Genomic DNA, 15070 nt, shown 5'->3' with positions numbered 1-15070 from the left:
TTAATGTTTATATTGGCTTTTCATTTTTCCCCCAAGTAAGTGAAATGGGGAAAAGTCACATGTATATTACTTAACCAAAAGATCTTAGTCCTTCAAACAGGCACTCAAACAGATGGAAAGTAATATTTAGGTAGCCTAGGATGTACTCTGCTTTGATGTGAAGCCATCGCTCACTGCCACCGACAGTCATTCAAATCTTGTGGATGCAAACAAACTAACAGTATGACAAGCCAAATGCATTTGAAAACAGTCGCTCCCCTTTAGCCCAGTGGAATGTGCAAGCTATGGAAATATGGAAAAACTTGCTCGACCCCCATTCGCTGTCTGCACAATGGATTTACAAAGAGCAACAGAGCTGGCTTTGTACATGGCACATGCCTGTGCATGTCACTAATACTGTGAGGGCCACTACACCAGTATCCCTTTATTTTGCACTGACAAAGGCATGTGGCTTGTGAGGGCTCTGGAGATATAAGAGACTTGTTTAAGTAGACTTTGTGCTCTCTAGTTTTGACAGAAGCATTTCACCTGTGTTTTGATGTACGGTTTCCCTTGGGGCATTTCCAGCATAAAGCCAATTTCATAAACAGGCAGGCCCCCCCGCGCGCAGTGTGAACTCCCCTCCCCGGCCTGGCCAGGGGGGCCCTTTCACCGCCAACAACACAGTTGTCAGGGGAGGCTGTTGCCTCAGCTGTGGCCAGTCCAACTGCAGTCTATGAGTGCTGTGCTGGTACACTTGGGATGGGAGGGTGGACAGTCTTCCAGCTGACTTTGCAGATTTTATTGTTGGTTCCTTCCCCCAAACAACCATTAACACAGCTACTGTGTCTTATTTGACTTTAAGAACCCCTGCCTCCACTAGCACACCCACTTTCAACTGTGAAAAGCAGAGGTGCATCCAAATGTTTGCAGAAAACCCAAGTACTATTTGGATGATGGCTTTCTGAACATCATTACATGTTTTCTCCAATTGTTTCCCACCATGTCATCTGCACATTGTTACTATATGAGTGTTAGTATGGTATTTACGTTTCAATATAGTTTACCGAACCACACCGGGCATTATGCAATTATAGCCTCCCCCAGAATTTAGGCAGAGAGGTAATTTGAATCTAAAAGCTGTTTATTTGAGGCTGTTCTCCATTTTTCTCAGTTCTATGTCTGGAATGCTGATTATATCGTATTTACCCAACCCCTATACTTTTTCTTCTCTCTAGCCATTCAATAACCTCTTCCCTGTTGTTTACTGCGCACATGCCTAATCTGTCATCACTGTCTTCTGTGTAACAGGACTGCAGTGTTTACGAGATGGAGGACAAGATCCTGGAAGTTGTAAGTATACTGTATCTCCTTGTTTCCCATAATGTAAACTAAATAATACCCTGAAGTTCCTGTATAGTGGGAAAGGTCTGGTAAATCATTTGGGTAAATGTTTTTTTACAAAGAGATTGTGTGACATGCTCTCAGTGGCGAGGTCCGTTTTTTGATTGAATAGAGCAAAGAGGTCTATAGGATTGCCAGCAGAGGAGGCGGCTCTAATACGCCCAGGCCATCAATCAGTGTTTCCTGCTCCTGACACTTTCCAGACCCCTTAGGCTAATACTGGGCTTCCTCTAGCACTCTGTCTCTCTGTCTCTCTGTCTCTCTCTCTCTCTCTCTCTCTCTCTCTCTCTCTCTCTCTCTCTCTCTCTCTCTCTCTCTCTCTCTCTCTCTCTACCCAAGTGAAGTCCAAGTGAAGAAATTAAAGCCAAGTTTCTCTTTGTCCCTGTCTTTGTTTCATGCTCACCTCTACATTAAGTGTACACCATGTGTTCAAAACAAAATGCATGTGTCTGAGAAGAGACGTCACAGAAAAGTGACAATGACAGGGTTTTTTTTGTGAGACAAGCTAGGAACAAAGCAGAAAGAAGAGTAGTGTGCAAAAGAACTGATTTCAGTGTTGTGTGTGCACTGGTACGTCCAGTTAATAGCACACTAATGGTCCCTTTTAGCCCATTAAGTCTTGCACAAAACATGAACGAATACACACACACGCACACACATACAGAGGCATGTACACAGGGAGTAAAACAACCAACTGATTAAGGATAAGGTCTATGCGTGATGATTGTCACGAGAAGCCGTGTAACCTGACTTGTTCCAACCTGTACAACACACAATGGTTATTAAAGGCACAATACACCATTAGAGGATTTAGCACACAGTTTGTAATAACTTTGAGATGTTTAATTGTCTTGTGCTTCTTGTTTCATTCACTGATGCATTTTCATTTGCCTTTTCCTCTGCAGTCTAAGATCTTGAACAGCATCTGTGATCAGACCGTGAGAACTACCTCTGACCCCCTGATGAGCCAGTCGGCCTGCTTGGATGAAGTCCAACTGACCAATATCAAACCGGGAGAGGGTCTGGTAAGGAATGCTGGGAGCTTCTTTCTTTCTTCCTTTTTTTTTTTCCAGCCCTAAAACAAATGTCTGCCTTCTGGGTTTGCAGGCCAGGAATGCATACAATGTGTGTCAAATTGTGACCCTCACATCTCTGTCATACATTTTTCGCCTCCCTCTGGGAATATTATATTTTTACTGAAATTCTTGTGGGTTTTCCTTAGGGGATGTACATCAAGTCTACCTACGATGGGTTACATGTCATCACGGGAACCACAGAACATGTAAGTATGAGAATACATTCAGTCCCTTTCCATTTTATGTCATATGTTTGTTTTTTTCTCATTTTATATGGCCAACTTGGAAATTCCATTGTACCCTTAAGAACAAGTGTCTTTTATTGCTTATTCTTATATTGCTTCAGAAAAAACACCTCGCGCTCATCCTCCTCCTCATCTTCCTCTTCATTGTCCTCCTCCTCTACTGAGGGCACACTAACTTATCTGAAGGAGTTAAGAACTGCTCATCCATAAAGGGAATTGTTTGTGATATTTACCGGTTACTGGAGTGCAGAAACAAACAGCCTTCACAAAAAGTCCTACCTTTCCCCACACTGAGACAAGCAGTTAGTGACTAATACACCAGAACTCTCTGTTTATTCATCAGATATTTGCTCTTTGGATAGAGAATTTTAAAGGCAGATTCCAATGAAATCAGACAGTAGTGGCACTAAAGTAGCTCCAATTTCAACAATGTTTTGTAAATAGTATGTTGTGTGTTAGCAAGTGTCAGTGTTTTATAAAAGTGGTTCATCAGGCTTTGACCTTTTTTACTTTTTTTGTTCTTAAGTCACCAGCAGACCTGACCAGGAAGATCCATGCTGGTGATGAGGTGATCCAGGTCAACCAGCAGACAGTGGTAGGAACCTTTTTTATTGTCTTTGGATATCTTATATATTTGACCATACATACTGTCAATTTGAGTACACACTATACATGTTGATGGAATAGTAATAGAATGTGTGTGTGTTCTTTTGTGTTTTGTTCTACTCTTGTCAATCAGGTGGGCTGGCAGCTGAAAAACCTGGTTGTCAAACTGAGGGAGGACCCCAAAGGTGTGGTTCTACTCCTTAAGAAGAGGCCCACAGGCACAACAGGTTTCACCCCCGCCCCGCTCAAGAACATGCGCTGGAAGCCCCCAGTACCACAGGTACATGCACACGAGCTCACACACTTCCTTCCTTCATTATGGAGGATCAACAAAAGCCTGTGCGTCTAGTCATTGTCAACCAATTATCAGCTTTTTAGGGAGTTGGTTCTAAAACAGCAAGTTCAGACAAGTGTCACAGAGCCACCCTGGAAGTGCTGCTGGCTGAATTTAATAGAACATTGAGTGTTTCTTTGTGCACAACATCAGAGGCAAACAAAGTCCCATGATGTCATTCAGTCTATAACGATAAAGCTGCCAGCCTATAGTGTTGGAGTCTGGTTAGATTGTATCTGGTTTATAGGAGAGAAGTTGCCCAGATGTTGCCATCAAAAGAAGACAATGGGACTATAACTCATGTTATCTGGGTTCACCCTCTCTTTTTTTTTTCTTCAAAGAGCAAACGCCCCAAATGTCTATTGTCCAAAGAAAGGTCAGGGGTAGCTGAACGTTGTTTGTGCTAATAAGGTTATTTGTCTGTAACCCAATTTGCTGTTTTCCCTCATGTGAACACATTAGGCTTAACTTAGCTTTTAACCACATCTCTGCACCTGAGTCCCCTTTAACAGACAAGGAGACAATTAGCCCGTTGTAAACTAGGACTACCAAATTTCAGGCTCTGGTATTGTCTTGTCATGCGTAGCCTGTTTTATAGCCTGAGAAGGCAAGATGAGAAGATATCCGATAAGAGTGGGTTTCTCAAAACAGCAAAGAGCCTCTCAACACAAAGCTGGCCAATGTCAACATCATCGCCAGCATCTTGTTTGAACAAGTAGTCAGGGGTATCAGAGTTAGACATCTCAGTTTATCTGAGATAATACGGCTCCAGAAGGCAAAACAGAGACAAATCATACACCCTGATTCAGGAATGAATGACACTGGCTTTGTAATACTGTATACTTTGTACACATGGGAGCTATTTGGAAAAGAAAAGGGGGGGTGGGGAATGGTCCCAAATCGGATGTTTAGCTTGTCATTATTATATTTTCATCTACTACCCTGTATCCTCAGACATATCATTTAGGTCTGATGAGAATGGCATTGGATAAGAGTTGTACATCTAGTCAAGGGCACAATGTTGTTGAGTGTTGGGAAACATAACTGTGGTAAATGAGTACAGTTTTAAGTACATGTCTCGCGGGCTATTTTGGACTTCACTTACAATCTTTCCATACCTCAAACAAGAAGGTTTGTATTCAAGGAGACACACACAAGCACTTAAATGTCTCCCCACATGTGGTAAACTCCTCCCAGTTGCCAGCAAGTCATGTTTGGTCTTAAGAAACCGAGAGCAATGACTTCATTTGTTTTCAACAGTAAACATATATTGCTATATTGTGCCGCATTTTTTTCAGAACAATTCCTCCTTGACCAAAGCCCAGTCTCCCTGCAGCTCAGCTAACGGATCAACCAAAAAGGAGAAGCCGGCTATCGTGGACTTGTACATCCCCCCTCCTCCTCCAATGCCATACACGCCACGGTGAGCTGTCCCATTTAATAATAATAATAATTTATACTATTTATTAAACCCTAGGAGGTGAACTGGCATCTCTCCAGCTACCAGTCCACACTCTGTACTTTGGTCCGTACGGGGACTTGAACCAGTGACTGGTTCCCAACCCAACTCCCTACAGACTGAGCTACTGCTATTTTATATGCTTGTTATTTTTGGAAGTTGAGTTCTAAAAGTTAGAGTAGAAGAAATAAGCGTCCCGGACCTGTGATTGCCTACCTCCTTCTCCTCCTACTGCACATTCTGTTCTGCTTGTCTTCAGCCCACTCTGCTCCCACCAGTCCCACTATAGTCCTAATGCAAAAGGCTGTTTCATCTTCCACCTCCAGGAAGCTGAGAGAACGTGGTCATGTTCACTTAAAATGCTAGAGACTGAATTTTAAATAAAGTTTGTAGCCTTTACATCTTTTATTTCACTGAAATTACTGTAACATAACATTATTCGCTTTCGAATCATCCTTATGGTGTTGTACTTTAAGCTGTGGAGTGGGATGTTGTGTTGTAATAAATAAATGAGCATTTGTTTCCCCATGCAGAGAGGGGAGAACAGACTCCTTCTGCAGCATTAGTAAAAGACCAAAGGGCTCTGAGTCGCCCAACTTCTATCTGGACCAGGAGAGCAGAAGACGCTGCACCATCGCGGATTATGAGAAGCAAAGCTTTGGCTGTCCCATCGAGGCCAACGTGATCCAGCCCAGAATGAGAGAGCACAAGCCCTTGCATGGTCAGTAATCTCTCATTAAGGAAATCTTGCCTGTGGATATTGAATAATATAATATCAAATGAATGATAAATCTGAACCTTTTGTCTCCAGGGAAGCCCCGGCCCCTCTCCATGCCAGTGGACACCTGTGTTGGAGTGGTAGATCCCTATGCTAAGCCCTGGACACAGGGAAGGAAAGGTATGTACAAGCATGCTTTCACTCTCAGGTGAAACCCCTGTTATTCCAAGTTTCATGTTTAAACATCAGTTGAAGGAGTACGTCTTTGTTTTGACAAGCATACTATTTCATATTCATGGTTCACACAAATTATGAGCAACAAAGCTACAAACGGAGAAGCATAGCACACTACACTGTCATAACTTTGCCCACAAGTGACATTTGAGCATATTAAAGTTGTCAAGAGAAAATATACAAGGCCAGAATATAAATTATAACCTATTCACCACCAATAATGGTACATTTACAACCAATTAAAAAGACTTTCAAAAATATATATTTTTAGCAGTCCTTGACCAGTACATGCATCCCTTATATGATCTCATGAAAGATCATGTTTAAATGATGCTTAAATTAATAAAGCATACATTATTTTAATTCACAGAGCCAGGCTCACCGTTTCCTCGTTTCTAATCTTTATGCTAAGCTAAGCTAACGGGCTGCTTTCTCCAGCTCCATATCGAACTGATAGATATGAGAGTGATATCGATCTTCTCGTCTAACTCGGCAAGAAAAGCCATTAAGATTATTAATAAGATATATATATATATATATATATATATATATATATATATACACACATTTCCCAAAATGTCCAACTAACCCTTTAAGCATAGCACTGATTATGTTGCACACTGCTTTGTTCTGAATTTGTATTTGAAGGCAAGATATGCTAAAAGCATTTGTAAATTTGACTGCTTGATTTATTTTTATTTTAGATTTTGAAAAATGTATTGTGTAAGAATAAAATGACCTGTAGCCTGGGATGGCCTCGCTCTCTCCTCTTGTCTGGCATGTGTAAGATAAAACATTTGCAGAATTACTGGAGCAAAGTGCTCCTGATAAACATTTGGAACAGAATGCACCTAATAATAAAATATCTATTAGTAACAGACAATCTTTAGGCCAGGAGAGAAGGAGAGAAGGAGAGCGAGAGAGCGACAGAGCGAGAGCGATTCCGGGGCTAGCGCGCGTTTCGCTATCTTCTCGGGAGACAGAACGTCTGAGCTACGTCCAACTGATTAGCGCCGACAGACACCATGGTGGAAGGAGGAACCTGGAGAAGGATAAAAGAGTAGGGCAGAGAGAGGTCCGGGGTCAGACCCAAAGAGACTGTGTTGGTGGTTAGGGTGAAATAGTCTTGAAGGAATTCTGAACCGTATGCATATGATTGTATTACTTGCAATATCATTTTTACTAAAGCTTGTTATGACTTAACTGAGCGAATCCTAAGTATTGATTTCCTGGTCTACCAGTCAACGAACACAAAACGCAAAAGGGGAGCTTGCGAAGTGACCAAGTGGAGTCAGAAAGACTCTGGCCTTTTGAGCCAGAGCAGAATCGGTCACATCTTTTTCTTCAGTTTCTAGTCTCAAAAGTTCAGTTCTCAATTATAAATTTGCAATTCATCCTATTATCATCTCATTTTTTTGCACGAGAATGAGAGATACAAACGCCCAGTGCCTCCCTTTTTAATGCTGTTGATAAACTGACTTCTGATTGTCTCTGTGCTTTAGGTGAAGACCTCCTGTACAGATACCTGAGCAATGAGAGGATCCCCACTATTGCAGAGGAGGTCCCCTCCGTGTCTCCTCCCTACAGGCCTGCAGGGGAACGTCATCTCGTCAGAGTGGACCACATCAGGGGCAGCCGCTACTACTCCAACTCAGACCTCCACAACAGCGCCACCATCCCTTACCAGGAGGACATGAAAAAGGCCCCCATAGGCTCCGCCTCCAAGCGTGCAACAGCAGAACGCTCACTACTGGTCAGTTGGATCACGCGGCTTAAGCTATTGACTCACTGATGATGCGCTTCCTGTCCGGGGCTTCCTGTTCCTGTCTTTTGTCCTTCCTCGGTGCCTTTGATTTTTAACATCCAGCTGTTTTTTTTGGCAGCTTCGGGCTTTCTCACACTCCTCTCTCCCCAACCTCCATATTTCCCTGGTGTTACTACCACTACCAACTACTACTCCTCAACCAAGGCTTGCTTTTGTAGTACTCACTACATTACATCATCACCCCTTTAACACTGCCCACAACCCTCCTCTTCTCTTGACTACAAGTCCCATCTCTGCCTCAAGAAGATAACAGTTTGTTCAGGTTTAGGACACTTTGGCCTTGTGTGTTGTCTATGGACGCCTCTGTACATAATAAGCTATGTCATGTTTCTGTTGAAATGCTCTCTGGTACCATTATTTAAAACTTCAGAAAACTTGCCCGATATCACTTCAGCTATTTGCTGATTTTGATTTTATTTGCATAAATAAGTTATACAAAAATACAGCATATTTTGTTAGTGAAACTGCTTTAAATATACATGTTATTTTTTTCTTTCTCAAATGAAACTCTTGTGACCAGTTAGTTACATTACCCTCTACCAAAGGTTGCCTCCTGTAAGCTATGCATATACTTCAGATAGATTTTTTTAGTCACTGTAGTTGACAATGCTGCATCAGTTGGTAAAAAGGATGTTTATATCTTGTCACTGGCAAATATTTGTGCTGGTTTTAAAGCTATGCACTCTATTGAGTAAATGTATATCTCGAGTTTCAGTTTACTCTGCAATTACCCACCTAAAGGGCCTCTATACATACATGCAGCTGGTTGACAGTAATAAATGGTCTTTTTAAGCCAGTGTTTTGAACCAATCTTTGAGGACACACTGGTCAAATGGCCTTCTATTATCTCACAGATCATGAGACAGAATGACAGGAAAATACAGGGAAGAAGTGTCTATTGTTGCTTTATCTGCCTTTTTGTAAGTTTTGAATAGCGTTTTATTAAAAATTGCAGTACATGTCAGTGATCTTTTGTATTGTCTTTATTTTACCATTGGATGTGGAATTACTGCTAAATGTGTAATTATAATCTAGCGTGTGGGATGATATTTTATTCTTTTATATTTTAAAATTACATAGGTAAACTATGCTGTTCTAGTATCAGTTTACATACATAAAAATTAGATTTTATCATAACAATCTGTCAGTCAAGGGCAGGTTTGGTCAATATTAACTTCCACTGAATATATGACCAACCTTATTGAGCCTGCTGGCTTTTTTAACCTGCTTTGACCTTTTGAGGTGAATACTACTTCTGTTTTTTAAGCATTTGGTGAAACAGGATAGCTTGTCAGATAGATGTCAAGTTACCTTTTCTCTATATCTCAGATGGTGATGGTTATGCAACTACTTCCCTCTTTGATGAACTTTAAAATTCCAGCTGGGTGACCATATGGTCAAAGCAGGTTTTCCATCAGGGGATCTTATTCCTGCACATATGTTGTTTTTTAAACATTTAAAAGCCAGTTTAGGATTACTATTCCTGACAGCTTTCACACATTTTCATTGATTTGAAAAAGTGTTTGCCTGAGACGGATCAGCACCTTTCATCATGGAATTGAAGATCAGACTGATGTCAAGAATGACCCACAACTCTCACCTCTTTCCCCTTTTGCCTGTGTTTCTTTTTGCATGAATCAACTGAGTCTTTTCTTATCTCTCCTCCACTTCTTCTTCCTTGTATCTTGCTCTGCACAAGCTTGCCAAGCTATAGTCGCCTGCGGTCTTAACTAATTTGCACTTTCAGAAAACCTGTGGTATGCCTAAATACTACCTGCACTCTGTTTAACCCACTGCTAAGTTTGCTAACCACTAACATGTTATGCCTGCACACACAAATGGTCACATGGGAATGATGGGCGGAATTATTGGTAGATTGTGCATGTGGGAAAAAAATTGTTAATCATGATCACAAACGGAGACAGAATGTTATGTTTCTCCATTTCTTCTTTTTTTTTTTTTTTTTACCTATTCTGGAGGGGACTTCCAAAAAATGGTTTGTAATAGATTCAAAGCACATACTATTAAATTTGTTTATAATTTAGCTGCCCACAATATAAGATACTGCACTTTTACAGTAAACATTTAAGTATTGTCACATAAAGTCATATGTTGGATGACTATAAGCAAATATACCAAAATAATCTTAAAATGAGCATTGATCAACAGCAGCTTTGAGGGTATGATAGTATATCTCAATCAAACTAAGGCTTTCAGAGCAACTACACCAGAATAGTTGACTCCATCTCCAACATGCGTTAACACGTGAATCTTTATGTATCACAGGGACCTGACTGGCACTCTAGCAGTGACTTCCTCAACCGGTGAGTTTCTCACTCTCTCCCACACACACACACACTCGTATAAGCACCGTGTTGCGTAGTCTATAGGCCAAATGAGAAACATAACACCAGGGTGGGTCTAATTTTCCTACAGGGAGTGACAGTGAGCGGGCCGTGGAATCTTTTTAAAACAAGCCACAGGGTGCAGGGTCAGTGGATGAGCTGCTTTTATGATCAGGGAAAATATCCCAAAGACAACCAGGCTGAAATTCATACAGGGCACAGAGAGAGACAGACAAACAGATGGTGACAGCTGTAGGGTAAAAACCAGAGAGTTACTATCCATGTGTGACGGTATACCAATTGTTTAATGGTAGGGTAGAGTATTAAGTAATCTTAGTCAATTTATACCTGTGGCTTTTAGGAACTACAGCAACATGTTTAGAACCGATTTCCTAGACGAAGAATTTCTGTTCTGCTTCAGCCTGACAATCAAAAATAAACAATTATTCCCTAATAGTCTTCCCTATGTACTCTGAGCAAAGAATACTCAAATATGCTTTGTGAGTCATGCTTAGTATTTAAAATTGTAGTATTGGTATAAAAATTGAGTAATATCAACTTTATCAAACCTCTGCAGATACATTATGGTCCTCATGTTGGAGTAGTAGCAACCTTTTCACTCCTTTTGAATGCTAAATTATTTTTGAGCTTGTTATTAAATTCTATTTGTTTTTGAGACATTGTTATCTCTCCAATATGCAAGATGTTCTCACATGTCCCCCACACACCAATATGTCCATCCTTAGACATCCACCCACAAGACACGCTGCAGAATCTTTAGAAATGTCACTGTTATGACAAATCTGGATTCTTCTACGCTTCCAACTATAAATAACCACATCCCACTGCTAATTTTGACGTCATCCGAGGATTGCTGTTCCTCTGGCTCCTTATCCGTGGCCCCTGTATCTCCTCTAGTCCTGGATATAGGGCCTGAAGAGGTGTGACTCCCCACATTAACACCATGATCGATGACTAAAATGCCTTGCACAATACCCCCCCGCCCTCCCCAGCAGATCTATTCTAAGAGCCGCACACAAACACGTGGCATCCGTGTTTGTCACACGCTCGATCAAAACACATTACTCACATTTAGAATATATAGCGAGATGCTATTGTAAATCTTGCAGTTGACTCATCATTGGTGGAGGTTTATAAACGTTCGACACTGATGCAGGCAATGGAATTTGATTGACGGCAAATTTAATCAACTGTCATATTAATTTTGGCGTGTTAATCCGTTAAAAACAAACCATTTTTTTCCTCATGACAAAGCATAAAATGTGGTGGTGCATCAATTTGATTCCTATGTCATTTGTCAAAACCATCAATTTGGTTATCTACAAAAAAAGGGGGAACAGAATGCGTGGGTGGGAGAGCGTGTCTACAGAAGTGTTTGAAGTTGCAACACCTGCAAAAAACATCAGTATTTCCTTTAACAAACTACTAATTTAAGGAGGAGACAACGACGTGAAGATTGATGGATGACAGGAGGAGGAGAGCACCAAAAATGTTAGCAATCGAAAGGCAGGAAAACAAGAGACAATGTCATACCCTGAAATTGCAGGGAGAGGCCCGGTTTAGGGGAAATCATGTATTTTGAGCCTTGGGAAAAAGTTTCGTGTCTAACCATGCAGCTGTGGCTGGTTGTCAAATGCATTATCAGAACCACTGGTACACCAACTAAATGCCATCTCCTAAACAGTCTCCATGGGATCTGTTTTTTTTCAGGCCATAATATCAATGTGAGTTGGATTGGAACTTAGATAAAGGTCATGGCTGGGAAGCAATATGTATGTGTTGGAAATGTTCACACTTAGGTCTGATCTAAAGTATGAAGGCTACATGAAGCTTCTTGGTACTGTTTGACATCAGCTTTACTGGTCAGTTTAAAGTGTTGACTTTTACTGTCTCTAATTTGTTCTTCCAGGTATAATCAACCACAAATACGATCCTGGTCCTTCTCTCAAGCAGTAAGTATATTGTGTTGGGTCAGTCTGTCTGAAAGAAAACGCTATCAATCCAGCTGATGAAAGAATGTGTGTATGTGTAAGTGACTAGCACTAGCTAGTGCACTGTGAGGAATGCCACTGGCCTTGGGAGGAGGTGAAACTGAGTGCCTCAATTACAGGCCCATTACATTTCACATACAGATATGACAACATACACACTTTTCTCTTGCGCTCTCTATCAGACACAAACCACCAGATTATTTTTTGGGCATTTTAGGCCTTCATTTATAGGACAACTGAAGACATGTAAGGGGAGAGAGAGAGGGGGGGGAATTACATGCAGCAAAGGGCCACAGGTTGGAGTCAAACCCACGGCCGCTGCATCAAGGATTAAACCAACCTGTATATGGGCACGCGCTCTACCAGGTGAGCTACCCAGGCGCTCCCCAAAACTCTTCCTTTTTTGGCCATGCTAGTGGCGAGGCTCTATGGGTGGCAATGTCAGTCTGTCAGTCACTCCACCACTTTGGTCCAGACCAGATTGTCTCACCAACTATTGGCTGGATTGTCATGAAATTAGATAGTCACATTAATGTTGCTCATGGAATAAATTGTAATAACTTTGGTGATTCCTTAACATTTCATCTTGCAGTATTTCTATTAGCTCAAAATTACCAATGCCTACAAAACTACTGACAGTCCCATTAGGACCAGCTTTGCTTGGTGTTTGGTGCTAATTAGCAAATGTTATCCCAATAAATTAAGACGGCGAACATGGTAAACATGCTAAACATCAGCATATTGTCACCCTGAGCATGTTAGCATGCTGGCATTAGCAGTTAGCAGCTCAAAGCAGTTCCTCGCAGAGCTGCTAGCATGGCTGTAGACTCTTTGTCTTGTTCCTCATCTTGTGCTGCAAGTGGAAATTGATCCAGCATCTATTGGCTGTGGCAGATGTAAAAAATGAAATGACCACAAACGTAAACTAAGGATCTCTTTGTTGTCTTTACACACACATAGAGACCATATACCGCAGTAGTACCATAAGTCACTGTCAATCCTGTACTGGCACATACCTACACCTCCACAAGAGTCAGATGGATTAGGCACATAGTCTGTAGTGGCATGTGAACAAATCAAATTTGTACAGATTGATGGTCCAATGGCGACTTGTTGTTGCACCAAACAAGAAAACCTTGACCCCCCTGTCAGCGTCTATACAGCATAGAAGGAGGAATACAGGGATGAATGGAGTACTTTAATTAATGCTTTTGTTTCCTTTGGATTATTTATGTGTATACCTTGACAGATACATTGCTGAATAGAAGAAAATGAATTCATGTCAAATCCTAATTAACTGTCATTCAATAATAGTGCATTTAGAGCTATGACTCGGTGAGCACATGTAGCATGATCTAAACTGAGGTGGTGGTGACCAGTGCCAGGGTAACCGGGCAGTTACTACCAACAGCAAGTGAGGGGCATGCAGTGACATCAAACTGAGCAAACTAGAATTTGATATCATTTCCAGCTCTGCACCCTTCCCCCTTTATCCTGTGTGAGATTCCCGTGCTGAATAATAGCCACTCTGTTGCGATTCATCCCCCCCCCCACACACACACACACACTCCCCACTCCCCCCTCTCTCATTTTTCTCTGTCTCACACACACAGTTTCTGGGTGGGGGGGGGGCATTAGCTAAGTGCCGTGACACTTCTCAGCATGGATCGTGATGGGAGATTGAGCGCTACAATGGTGTGACCAATTTACATTCCCGTGAATCCTTCAGGCCTTTGACATGAGTCGCAGGCAAAATTACCTCACTTCCACCCAAACACAGCTTCAGTGAAATGCCCCTTTAAATCACCCTAAAGTGGCATGCTGAGACTTTTTCCTTCATCACAGAAACAAGAAGAGTGTGAATTGTGTTGAAATCCTTTATTTAATTCAACAACTTTAATTGAAATGTTAAAGGGGAAGCTTTTGGGGGTTTAGGGGTAACACAAGGGAGTTATTGATATGAATGTGAACGATTGGGTGACAAAATGGGAGGGGAGGCAGAGAGGAAGCTACAGTGTGAGAATGTGAGAGATATAAAGGGAGGGGGTCTCTTCATAGTCTCTTCATTCCACTCGCTGCAGTGCAATAGCACGTGGAAAGAGAGAAGAGGCCCTTGTCTATTTAAGCAGACATGAATTGGAGACTATAATAATGCAAGACTCAAGAATGTGTCTGCTGGTTTACCGCCATCCCAGCACAGGCCAACATAGAACCAGAACATCCAGGCTTCTGCACAGATACAGCTTGAGCATTGATGTTATGGCTACAAACCCAGTGAAGGGTGTTGATAGCCAGGCCACAGCCTCCCAGGGCTATGAGTGGACTCTTAAATGTGAAACACTTATTTTTCTCCTTATTTCTAGAGGAAATCATAGTGTATTTTGTGAATTTGTCTCAAAGCAATTAAAGAAAAGAAAAAGTTTTGTAGCACCCATCCAGCTGGGTCCTGGCCTTAACACTCTACATTAGTGATACGTGACATTAAACTTATTCAGTAGGTGCAGTCATTATGAATCACTCTGTCACACTGTGACTGGAACACAAATAATTAGTTTTTAAAGAATAAAACAAAAAAATAATCCTAAATGTATTCGCCACTACATTGCATGTGCTATAGCTCTGCAGTATATGCCCTGAATGTTAAGTTTTTGCCATTGTTTTGGTGGCTCAAAAGTCTGTTACATAGCGGTAACTTAGCGACACCTAGTGGCCATGAGTAGGAACTGCGAGGACTTCCTGAGCTAAACTATTAATTTCACTTAAGTGCAATACAATAACGATGCATTCATCGGTCACAAGTTGTTGCTGCGTTTAAATTTAAAAATAAAATAAA

At 41.4% G+C, this 15070-nt stretch overlaps 1 protein-coding gene across 1 annotated transcript in view; it reads left to right on the top strand.

Annotated features, from left to right (window-relative positions):
* Positions 1 to 8848, top strand: part of cnksr3 (cnksr family member 3) — a 35320-nt gene extending 26472 nt beyond the window's left edge. Inside the window, exons 5-13 of the mRNA XM_031288606.2 lie at positions 1291 to 1332; positions 2289 to 2408; positions 2606 to 2665; positions 3231 to 3299; positions 3444 to 3590; positions 4943 to 5067; positions 5637 to 5824; positions 5915 to 6001; positions 7558 to 8848. Of these exons, the coding sequence (XP_031144466.1) occupies positions 1291 to 1332; positions 2289 to 2408; positions 2606 to 2665; positions 3231 to 3299; positions 3444 to 3590; positions 4943 to 5067; positions 5637 to 5824; positions 5915 to 6001; positions 7558 to 7847 (1128 nt within the window). The 3' untranslated portion in view covers positions 7848 to 8848. The remainder of the gene's footprint in view (positions 1 to 1290; positions 1333 to 2288; positions 2409 to 2605; positions 2666 to 3230; positions 3300 to 3443; positions 3591 to 4942; positions 5068 to 5636; positions 5825 to 5914; positions 6002 to 7557) is intronic.
* The last annotated feature ends 6222 nt before the right edge of the window (positions 8849 to 15070 follow it).

Source organism: Sander lucioperca, chromosome 18 (genome assembly GCF_008315115.2).
Source record: "Sander lucioperca isolate FBNREF2018 chromosome 18, SLUC_FBN_1.2, whole genome shotgun sequence".
Taxonomy (NCBI): domain Eukaryota; kingdom Metazoa; phylum Chordata; class Actinopteri; order Perciformes; family Percidae; genus Sander; species Sander lucioperca.
The sequence above is the reverse complement of the archived record's forward strand: the minus strand, read 5'-3'. Positions and strand labels throughout refer to the sequence as shown.